The sequence below is a fragment of the Penaeus vannamei genome, chromosome 7 (genome assembly GCF_042767895.1).
Source record: "Penaeus vannamei isolate JL-2024 chromosome 7, ASM4276789v1, whole genome shotgun sequence".
Taxonomy (NCBI): Eukaryota; Metazoa; Arthropoda; class Malacostraca; order Decapoda; family Penaeidae; genus Penaeus; species Penaeus vannamei.
In genome coordinates, this window is record NC_091555.1 from 43,927,429 (window position 1) to 43,939,928 (window position 12,500).

At 37.2% G+C, this 12,500-nt stretch overlaps 2 protein-coding genes across 8 annotated transcripts in view; one reads left to right on the plus strand and one right to left on the minus strand.

Moving 5' to 3' along the window:
- Positions 1-8,529, minus strand: part of LOC113828568 (uncharacterized) — a 12,235-nt gene extending 3,706 nt beyond the window's left edge. The window contains exons 1-5 of one of the 7 annotated variants that reach the window (XM_070123798.1): positions 8,436-8,529; positions 4,927-5,059; positions 1,058-1,144; positions 469-686; positions 1-112 (exon numbers count right to left, since the gene is read on the minus strand). The exon at positions 1-112 is cut by the window's left edge and continues 78 nt beyond it. In XM_070123798.1, coding sequence (XP_069979899.1) covers positions 1-112; positions 469-686; positions 1,058-1,121 — 394 coding nt within the window. In that variant the 5' untranslated portion in view covers positions 1,122-1,144; positions 4,927-5,059; positions 8,436-8,529. Of the gene's footprint in view, positions 113-468; positions 687-1,057; positions 1,145-4,926 lie in introns of all 7 variants that reach the window. The other 6 variants (XM_070123799.1, XM_070123797.1, XM_027381572.2 and 3 more) reach the window with 6 other exon arrangements.
- A 3,187-nt stretch (positions 8,530-11,716) lies between these two features.
- LOC113828569 (protein ABHD18) overlaps positions 11,717-12,500 on the plus strand; it is a gene marked incomplete in the record, with an annotated part of 12,530 nt that continues 11,746 nt past the window's right edge. The window contains 1 exon segment of the mRNA XM_070123802.1: positions 11,717-11,855.

Genomic DNA, 12,500 nt, shown 5'->3' on the forward strand with positions numbered 1-12,500 from the left:
GCCAGACGCCGCCGCCCTCCGACTCCACTTCCAGCTTCTCGATCTCGTAGTTGGGGCAGCAGGCGAAGGTCCTCTCGGTGATGTCGGGAAGGGACATGGTCGGGTGGCCTTCCTGGGGGGGGAGGTGCGGTGAGAGGCCGGAGACAACCTGCTAGCTCTCACATTCCATGATGTTTATTTAATTTTGGAGAAAAAATAGTAAAGCGACAGCCATCAAGGGACACCTGCCTCAGTCCTGTATTGCACATTGGTTTTTCTTTTTTCTTTTCAACTTGTAACATTTTGACTGTTAGATATAACAGCGACAATGAGTTTAATAACCAGAATTTCTTGAAATGCAACTCATCTATACATTTTTGTTCCTTCGGCAGCTATTTTTTTTTATCATAATGAAACGCACATGCATTCAGTATGCAAAATATCCCATAGATACAGGTTACGCGAGCAGCCCTGGAAACTGGAACTTACGGAATCAATTGAAACAATGATTTCTTGCATCTTTTTACTCTGCGGGAGATCTTCCCGTTTCATAGTTATCGTCTTCACATTCAGCCCAACGTCGCTTCTCTCCATAAATAACCTCAGGAATACTCTGTCGAAGCGTCCTTCGGGCAGCAAGTAGATGGTGCCCGGGAATCCCTCTGTTATGGTAGCTTTCCTGGTGCTTGTTTCGGACAGGATACATCCTGCAGGCGAAATAGAAATACGATAAGCGTCTTCATTCATTTTAAACTTTGGGTACTAATAGAATTATAAATAAGCATTAAAATACACATGGAGAGCAACCAAACAAATACGATAAGCGTCTTCATTCATTTTAAACTTTGGGTACTAATAGAATTATAAATAAACATAAAAATACACATGGAGAGCAACCAAACAAATGTATATCCACCCCGTGCCACTGGGGCAGATCCTCGTCTTGATAGATGTGGCTGCCACAAGCGTACACTCAAGTTGTGTGTGTGTGAGAGAGAGAGAGAGAGGGGGGGGGGAGGAGTCCAGTATTTGCATAATGCATACATTAATACTGATTATATAAAAAGTATTATAGTACCATGATCGCCTCTGCAGCATCCAAGGCAGTACCAACACAGTAGAGCGGCAAACAGCAAATTCATTTCCTTTAAACTGATTCCAAGGCCTGGAAATGCAGAAAAAAATATATATATATTTACAATCATGGCTCCATATATGTACATATTAAGGTCCTTCTGAAATATTTTGAAACAGAACAGGTTATTTCTCGCTGAATGTCCAGGCAGTCTGTGGTGCACAGTTACAGATCTTCAACATTGCTTCAAGATTGATTGGTAGCGCTAACGACAGCATTATCTTTGACCACAGTCGTCTCTTTAAAACTTTAAGATGGCTTATATAAGGGTAACTTAATAGAAGATTCTGGTTATTCATGTCGCTGGTATATTCAAACTCCATTTCTCAACTCATGAATTGTACAAGGGAGGAGGTATACCGCGGCTCACGTCAAAACCCGAAACTGTTAAGAGGGGCTTTGGTGCACTTAAGCGAAGATTCAAGTTGCCGGGAAATGGATGCAAACAGAACTGAATTGCACAAAAGCAATGATTGTTGCCTTGGTTCTTCACACCATGACTATACAGCAAAATACACCATGCCCGAGGATGTTCCTCAAGACAGGCACAGTTCCCCACATTTCCAACTGGTACACTATAGTATGAGTGTAAATGAGGTCGGTCTCTAGCGATGACTGTGATTGGTTGAAATGATTTTACAACAGGAAAGAAATCCGAGGGTGGAAATTGTTGAATTTCTAATACCTGGATAAGCAAGCAACGTTCTCCATATTTCATAACTGCCCTGTGTTGTTTCTCCTGATACTGCAACCTCTGATTATAACAGTCCTTCGTAAATGTACTAAACCTCCGTTTCTTTCTTCCTGTGGAGGCTGGATTAGCAGCACTTTGACCGTTTACATTAGCACCGCATCAGCTCTGCGTTGGTCCCCGTGTGTCTGGGCTGCAACAGAGGCATTTGGTCGGCCTCGAGGATGCAGAGGGACCCACACAGGCAGTAGTAAGATATTGTTCCCACACCTTTCCTGACGCATCCCTCCTCAATATTTAAGTAATATCCTGAAAGGGAAGTAATAAATGCAGCATCTTGCTCTTCCCTCCGGAGCAAGTGGAGTATATCCTCATAAGAGGAAGCTGACAGGTCTGGATGCAGCTGGGCATGGAAGCTGAAGTGATGCTCAGACTCTGGAAGATGGTTCTGGCGAGAGCGACTCCACACGTATTGGGTTCCACAGATGTGTTCACGGAGACACTGTAGGGGAAGCTCGCAGTTGTTCTGCTACGTTCTGTGTGTAGACGAGGACATCATCCACGAGGATTTCGATGCCGGGAATGTCGTCGAACAAGGTCCTAGTCCTTGGTCGCCGAGAATCGTACTCGGTGGTCCCATTACATTAACGTTTTGCAAAAGATGGGGGTATTTTCCAACCCTTGGAAATGACATTGCTTTCTCTGTGTCTGTACACTTTGACATTTTCTGTGGGATTTTCTTTTCACTGTTGAGGGTTATATCTGCAGTTTGAATACCCTACTTATTAAAATACATATTGTTAAATTGTCATATACATGTTTGACATGAAAATGCCAAAACTTGGTTCATTGTTGCTAAGAATTAAGTTAATGACAACTCCATGTTTCTATGGAGTTAATGGCGTTATTATGTATTAATGCATGATTAGTGGGGATAACTAGCTCATTCTACGCATGTGCAGATTTAATATTTGCGCTTAAATGTTAATTGACAGCCTAGTGCCTCGCTCAGCGCCATCTGTGGGCATCTGGGGAAGCCATCTGCACTGTTTGCGTCCATGTTTTTATTTTTATTTTATTTTATTTTATTTCATTTATTTATTTTTTTTTATCTTCTATTTTTTGTATCCTAATCATTTTAGCTTTCTTTCAACGGCCTCAAATTTTACTCTTAATTTCTCTTAATAGGAAAGTAAATTTCATATATATATATATATATATATATATATATATATATATATATATATATATAATGACATGTAATATTGCATTATACATAAGAAATCAGTGCAAATATCAGCAATTAACTTCAAAGTAATATTGCACTAAAACAAACAAAAAGAGATACTACATTCAATACATTTTTAGAAAAAAATATTGATTATATTTATGTGGAAAAGAAAATAACTTCTGTTCACCCTCCATCCATTCTTTTTCTCTTTTGATTGCTTTCCCCTCGATCTTTGTCACAGTACTTGCTCTCTTTCTGTCTTTCTGTCTCTCTCTCTCTCTCCGTTTCTGTCTGTCTGTTTCTCTCTCTCTCTCTCTCTCTCTCTCCAGCCCCTCTCTCTCTCTCACACACAGAGCTTACCCTCTTTCTATATCTCTATTTCAATGTTCTCTTTCTCTCACACACTCTCTTTCTCTCGTTGTTCCCTATGCATATGTGTGTGTGTGTGTGTGTGTGTGTGTGTGTGTGTGTGTGTGTGTGTGTGTGTGTGTGTGTGTGTGTGTGTGTGTGTGTGTGTGTGTGTATTCAAGATTGACAACCTTTCCTGTCCTTGAAAATCATATGGCTAACACTGTAGCACTCAATTCCATTGCCAGATTTTATTTTAAAAAATACTATATACATGATATCTTCTTATGAGTGAATCTCCCCGAAACAATTCTTGGAGGCATTGCAGCATAGATGAATGCCACAGCGGCTGCAGATTGAGTATGGCCTGGACTCAACACCCTTTATGGAGCACATCTTGCACTTTCCCTTCTCTCTGATGCACTTTCTGCAATGGTTTCCTTGTTTATGACATAGCCATTAATAATAGCCATGGCAAAGAAGCCAAAAATATTCAACACAGTGGATCATTGTTGATATGGTCATTAGGACCTGGAGCTTCATCATCTTCGTCATCTTCAGTGTCTGTCTCCATAATCCGACGGGAGATTTTCCAGTAATACTGCCATTGATTCGTTGTCCAGTCCTCGATTGTGCTGCCATACCTGTAAAAGTTAGCAAAAAAAATTATGACTTGGCTTCACCGCTTCAACAAGGATAGTATTTACAAAAAATGCAAAACAGTTCAGTTGCCCATCACCTACTTTCTATGGACCATATCTATTTTATGATATATTGACGGTATTATAATATCTTCTGCAACTTACCCGAGGAATATTCATGATCTACAAGGTCCATGCAGCTGCAATATGTTATAATGCTGCCACTGGTTTGCTTAGAATCTAGAAAATAGAATTTAAAAAATCAATTCACATTTTACTGTGAATCACAATATAATGCAAGATCAGAATTCTAGGCTTCATTCTAAGAAGCAAAAGTACACGGTATATCATGTAAATATTTTCCCCATATATGAAGTCTGTATGAAGTTTTATCACAAAAGGATGATTTCATGATAAACAATATATATTTGTTCTAAAACTTATGTAGATATAGAATGGATACTCACCCTCTAAACCATCCAGAAGTGGTCGGAAAGACAGGTGAAATCCTGCAAGTCCAATGTCAAGAAAAAGTTTTCATTCATCGGCCAATTTCGCGACATTTAAACACACCAGGTGCCAGATGACCGATGAGTCACAATTATCGATGAGAGCTAAGTCTCCCGACAGGCGATCTCTGGCTGACAGCAATAAACCGTGTTACAATGGCGAGGATTGTAAGGCAGGATCCAGAGATCCTGTTAGGACTAAAATGGTTAAAACATATCTTTAAAACAGAAATACAAACGATAAAATGGAAGTGAAAATAATGACATTGAAAGATCCTAATGTGCAAAGAGGAATGGAAAAAGGCTAAGGGTTATTGTGATCAGCTATTTTTCAATTTGAAGGAACAATGAAAGGAAATAATAAAAATACAAGAGAATTATTAAATACTCACTAGTACAAAGGGCTTCAGAGTCGTAGCGAGCAGGTGAGGCTGTAATACACGCCTTTTACCACTGATCTTGAACCCCGCCATTACGAATGCACACTAGAGAGTTGACTTGAACTTTAATATGGGACTAATTTTCCTAGGGCGTATAGAACACGTTATGATACATAAGTGTGAAGTAATTATCGTGCATTGTTTTTTTTCTTTGAATATTGTTCAATAATGTATGCTTAGCCTATTCATGCAAAAAAAAAAAAATCGAAGAGACCCTCTGGTATCCCCCCAAAATCCCATAGCGACGCCTTAGAAACGAAGATGTAAAACTCGGCGGTCTTCGGCAACCCCGGGTGTGACGTCACTCCCAGGACCAGCGAGAATCTTGTTGAAAAGCGTGATACACACAGCGCACCCGCGACTCAGGGATATCATGGAATTGTCCCAGTTTCAAGTTATCAAAGTTTGTAACAAAGGTTGCCGCGGCGTTGTGTAGTAATTCATTGTTCCCATTCATGTCACCAGCTATTTGAATGACAAAAAGACCGCGACAGAGCAAGGAAGTGGACACGTTTTGTGCAAGCCAAGCGGAGCAACTTTCAGCCTGTGCCAACCAGCGTACTTTGCCTGAAACACTTCGATCCCGATTGATTTGCGAACAGAATGGCTTTCGACATGGGATTTGCAAAACGGTAGGCCATCTCCAATTTATATTTGTCATGATCACAACAGCGCAAAACAAACTCTAAAAGAGCCCTTGGCGGCATAGCAAACATTCATTGTGTGGGTACGACACAGTGTACCAAGTGCATTGCAAGTGTGCATGTATTACTACTCAGAGGTAGGGTAGGTACACCCCAAAAAGCACAACACAAATAAATACCGATGCCCCTCCACTCGCGAATGGATGTAGGCCTACGCCACGGGTGCAGACAAGAGATAGCTCAGCCTGCAGAAGTTTTGTAAAATACAGAAGCGGGATCACACGTAGGACAATAAAAAAATAATTTAGAAAATTACCATTCATTCAATCTCATCGGGTCTCGACGCCACTCCATGTCTGGCTGGTTTGGCACAACTTCCACGACATCCGCAGCGTCGGGCTCGTGCATGTACGGTCCAACAACCATCAATCCTTGATATTCCTCTTCTTCTTCCAACTCTTCGAAGACATGAACACCCTCTGAAGAAGTTGTACCAATGTCCTCGTCAGAATAATCCGATGAAACTTCACTGATTCCACTGCCGCTGTAGTCTTGTCGTGAGTCCGCCATGTACAGTGTATTGAATGCAGAGAATGCCGTGATCGTGTTCTGGAGTTGACGTCACACATCCGGGTTCCGGATTTTCGCGGGAAAATATAACTTTATTTCGGAAAATCGAAATGAATCAATTTTGGGGAATTATTTTCAGAATTCCTTATTTACTCATCTTAGAGAGATGGTTTGCGAGCTAATTCTCCCTTTTTAAAATTTTCAGTTGTTACTTCACATGATATCATGGAATTGTTTATAGGCCTATATCACATATTCTACGTGAATTTAGTTTTGAAATTCTCATGTTGCAGCTTAGATAATGAAACAACGCGTTTCCAAAGTGTATATGCTATAGATGAAATTATATATTAACAAAATATTTAATGATCGTATTTTCGGCCAATAGGTTTGAAAATACCTCTGAAGACGTATACCAGCAAATGATCAGGATAATTATTTTTTAAAATAGTAATAATGATAATGATTATACAGATAATAGTAATGATAATAATGATGATGAAAATAGTAAAAGAGCAAGTTGGTAATGATTACCACCACAATTACTGATTGTAATGTTATTACCATTATTAATATCATCATCTTTATCTTCATCTTTTGTCGCCACCATTATCATCATTAATATCAATTAAAGTGATATGAAATGATAACGATGATGATACTATGAAATAAAAATAATGATAACAATACTAGAGATAATGATAAAATTATACCATTGTTATTATTATTAATCATTATCGTTATTGTTATTGGTTTGGTTATCATTATTGTTATTGCTAATGTTGTTGTTACAGCTATTATTATTATTATTATTATTATTATTATTACCATTATTATTCGTGTTACTATTATCATTATGACAACTGCTACAATTGATATTACCTTTCTTGCTATTGTTAATTATTATATTTATTGTTATTGTTATTTTATTTATTACCATTACTATTTTGCTGTTATTTTTATTACTACTACAATTACTACTACTATTTTACTGTTATTTTCATTACTACTACTTTCATTATTACTATTATTATCAATCTTACTACTGTTATTAATATTATTATTGTTATTATTATTACCCCTATTATCATTATTATTACCTCATTATCCTTATCACTGTTATCACCAATATCACCATCTCCCTATCTTTATCATCAGTATCATCACATTATGATTTTAAAAACAAATGAATCCGTCGCTATCGGTCGCAAGCCTCACGTAGCAAGCGTCCAGCCGATGTTCCCGCGACGGCCATTTTCGCCCAAGAGATCGAAGTAACTTTTATCGGACCGCATCCACCAATCACACAGTCATACAGTCAAGCTGATGCTAGACTTACTTGCACAACTTGCTTCCCCAACGACGGGCACGTGCGGAATGAACATCTGACCTCGAGTGCCTGAGCGATAAGTTGCAATCGATAACTCTTCAGAATAGGGTGATAGGCAGAGATTTCTTAAGTAAACAAAGCGATGATTGCGTGATTTCAAATTTGATTTTGAAGGGGAAAAAATTAAAACTACTACTGTAATACGATACCTTCAAATATAGAAAGCAGCTGCCTTTTGATGTCTTCAAATTTCTTTTCTTTTTTAACAAAGTAAGCTTTCTTTTCAGATACTGTCTTTCAGTCTTACATGCCTCGGAGACACGGAGGAACTACTGAGCTAAGCCACGCTCAATAGAGACGCGGTTCGACAGCTGTAATCTGCAGCTGCGAGATAATAATGTTTCCTGCACCGTTAGCTTCTCGTATCCGACTCATTTCCATGGGCGCATTTGCTGTATTCAAACTGTCAACATTTAAAACTAAAAGAAAATAAAAGGTTGCATGGGCTTTTGGCGGGCCTTGTCAGCCGAAGGAGTAATCCGGCAATGCTGACCGCATAAACTGAGATTGGCATATCTAACAAAATGCCATCAAACATTTTCAAGCTGATACATTCACAATGAAAACCAAAATTAAACGCAATGAACAACACTACCACTGACTATCCTTTACGAATCTCTGAAATAGGTTGCACGCAGGGATCATTCCCGCAGGCGTCTGATGGAGAATGAGGAATTATTCTAAAAGAGAAACAAAGAATGCAGCTTCTTGCTCTTCCCGCCAGAACAAGTCGGTCTTCATCTTCATAAGAAGAGAAGGCTGACAGATCTGGATGAAGTTGAGCATGAAAGTTTAATAACAGTGATGCTAAGACTCAGGGAGTTGGTTCTGGCGCGAGCGACTCCACTCGTTATTACAGTGGTAACGTGTCGGCTTCTCTTCCGAGGGATCGGCGGTTCGCGCCCCGCCCAGGCGCGAGAAGTTGCCATTGTCGCTCGGAGGTTACTACTGTGGCTGGGCACCACGGCGGGTAAGGACGAAGCTTTGTCGCGTCAGCACTCGCTGACACACGTTGATCGAGTCGGCATTTGTCGGCACAGGCCTGGCTCCCCCATAGCCCGGGCGAGGCTCAGCTTCGCATTTCGGACTTATCCTTACTTAACACTTCGGAGGTCTGCGCAGCTTTGTTTGATAAAGCCTATGACGTCACTAGGAGAGAGCTGAGAGTAGGGGTGGGGGCGGGGCGAATTAGAGCATGGTAGGGTGGGAGAGAGATAATAGAAAGCGGTAGTTAATGAGCAGATCCATTTAGATATCGGCACGTTGAACGATTTGCATATTGGACAGATTTTACAGGCGATGATTATCAGCGATTGTTTATAGGCCTATATCACATATTCTACGTGAATTTAGTTTTGTAATTCTCATGTTGCAGCTTAGATATGGCATAATAAAGACGTAAAATAAATAAAGAATACATGGCAAATGTAAACTCCAAATCTTTTGCCGAATTTATTGTAAAACGAATCATACAACAATAATAATGATAATAATAATAATAATAGTGACAATGCGTAAATATACACATACATGTATATATATAAGCTGCAATCAGCCAGCCGTGCTGTGGTCACGGAGACGCTGTGAAAGAAGCTTACAGTTGTTCTGCTACGGTTCGTGTGTAGATAAGGACATCTACTATGAGGATTTCGGCGCCGAGAAGTCGTAGAGAATCGTACTCGTTGGTCCCGTTGCCGGCCTCCTGTGCTCGCCACCCGTCGATCTCCTCGCTTTTCTCAGACCGCATATTATATGTATTTTGACTGACGTATTTTGCAATATTTACGAGAAAATTGTGCATCGTCGGCTGTTATGCCCCGTGGATGTCGCATGTGGTGGGTTCCTGGAATTGCCGGCTAGTACTGGCGACGTGACTTCCGGGTGTCGTGGCGGTATCTTTCTACCAGGCATTCAAAAAAAAAAAAAAAATGGCGGGTTCTCTGGTTCTGTCTCACACTAGCACTTTTTCCGTCAATTTTCTGGCGATTTTATTTAACGTAAATACAAACATTCTCGTATATAGCTCTTGATCTGACTATATTTGGCTGAGAAAGTTGACGGCAAGGTTTTCAGACGGAAACGATCATTATCGTCTGACTGGAGAATCGACAATTCGCTCAAAAATGGACAAAATTTCGGAAAATTGACAAAAATTGACGGAGAAAGTGCTAGTGTGACGGCACCTTAACAATGCGTGGATTATTTTTTTCACAAAACTTTCGTATAACCGATCGCAACAATTTTCGTACCGATGGCTTTTCAATTTCAATTTTCAACAATTTTCGTACACTCTCTAGTACACATTTATGTAGGAATTATGTCGCGGAATCTATTTATTCCCAACATCGTGTATTTTGGCGTGGTTATGAAAACTGGTACATTATATTTCTACAATTGTTATCATTACTATTGTTGTTATTAAGAGTGACATAATCAATGTTGTCTGATGTTACTGTGATTCTTGTTGATGTTTTGGTTAATGATATCATCAGTATCATTATGATTCTTATTATGGACATTTTCATTATCATTATTTATTATTGATATTATCATTGTTCTTGTTGTTGTTGTTACTGTCGTCATTGTTATTACTATTTTTATAATTATTATCATAATTATTATTATCATTATTTTTATTGTTATCATTATCATTGCTATCATTAGTAGTAATAGTAGTATTGTTGTTATCATTACCATTGTTATTTTGATACGACTATCATATGGTTACCATTTTTATCGTAATGGTTGCAATTATTATCCTCATTTCACATTACTGTTTTCATCATCTACTATTATTATTATCATCTCCATCATTTTGATTATCGTTATCATATGATAGTGATGATGATAATAACAATAGCAATAATGATATTCACAATGGTAGTGATAATAACGATAATACTGATGATGATAATAATAATAATAATAATAATAATAATAATAATAATAATAAAAATAATGATAATAATGATAGTAATAATGATGATAATTATAATAATGATAATGATAATAATAATAATGATGATAATAGTAATAACAATTATTATTACTATTATCATTATTATTATTATTATTATTATTATTATTATTATTATTATTATTATTATAACAATAATGATGATTATAATGATGATGATGATGATGATCAGGATAATTATTATGATGATGATGATAATGATCATGATAATAATAATAACAATAACAATAATAATAAAGATGATAATAATAACATTAATAGTAATGATAACAATGGTAGCAACAACAATAATGCTAAGGATTGTTGTTATTCTCATTATCCTTTTCATGACTATTAGTATTATTACATTTTCTATCATTTTCATATGATTATAATTATTATCAGTCTTACTATCATTATTGTTATTATTATCATTTTCAGTACTATCATTGTCTTCGTCATCATCGTCGTGGTTGTTGTTATTGTTGTTGCTAATGATGCTGTTGTTATTGTTGCTATTGTTAATATTACCATTATTATTGTGATCATTATACACATCATCATCATTATTACTGATATTGGTATTATTACTATTATTATCATCATTAATGTTGTTATTATTATTATCATCATTATTATCATTTATTATTGCTTGCTTTTATTATTATCGTCGTTTATACACTTGTTGATATCATCATTATTGTTGCTGTTGTTTTATCATTATTGTTGTTGTTATTGTTGTCATTGTTGTTGTTATTATTGTTATTTTTGTTAATGTTGTTGTTATTGTTGTTATTGCTGTCGTTATTGTTGTTGTTATTGTTATTGTTATTGTTAATATTATTATTATCATTATTATTATTATTATTATTATTATTATTATTATTATTATTATTATTATTATTATTATTATTGTTATTATTATTATTACCATTATTATTATTACTATTAGTATCATATGTATCAGTACCATAATCATCATTTAAGTTCTGAAGTATGCTAGGTGATGATAACAGCTGAGTGTATACGTTAAGTGATCGACAGTGAATTGTGTCTTTCTGAATTTTCAAGGGATGTGGAATGTTTTGCGTAATTGGGGCGTTTCATAACCTAGAGATAGCAGGGGTACAATTGATTATTAAAGAAAAATCGTAAAGTTTTCATTCGTTATCACTTGGGTAATTTTTAGTCTGCTCAGTTAATATTCAATGTTCTGTTATTAATACTGCGTTGATTATGCAATTTTAGACCTTTCGAGAATTCTTTTTGTACCGGCACCCAGTGGTAGGCACGTAGTAAACAAACCAAAGTAACCCGAAAGGCAAGTTCGATTTCTGTTATTTAAACCTATTTCTGCCAAGTGTCACTGTAATTTACTTCTAGGGGAATCAAGACATATACATTGCATTTACTTATCTTGCCTTTCTAGGTTTTAATTATCCAGAAGTAGTGAAATTCGGAGAAATTTGCAATCCGGCTTCTACCTCCGCATACGTGATCCGCCTCACATGAGATATTTCATGTCGCGTTTTGTGTTGCATTTGCGTCTTTCAGCTTTTCGAAGGGTCACATGATGTGGATATGTGTATCTGTCATAGGAATTATCCGATTATATCGATATATGTTTTAGGAGGTCCTTAATTGAGAATTAACTACTTAATATCCTTGACATGCCATAGCAGATTGATAAGGATTAAACTATGTATAATTAATCAGTTGGATCTGGGTGATGGAGGTGTTTTGTCATGAGAAAAAAAAATTGACAAAGGAGTGAGTACGAAGAATGTGTCATTATCCCCCCAAAAAATATGTTTGAGGGAATTTTTTGCTGAGTGGCAGATGAGGGGCATGACTTGTCATGAGTACACAAATGTTGGAGGGAGATAAATTAAATGAGCCTTCAGGAAGAGATTCATTCTCAGACTCATGCAGGATTTCCACTTGTCTACAAGAGTCGGGTGTACCA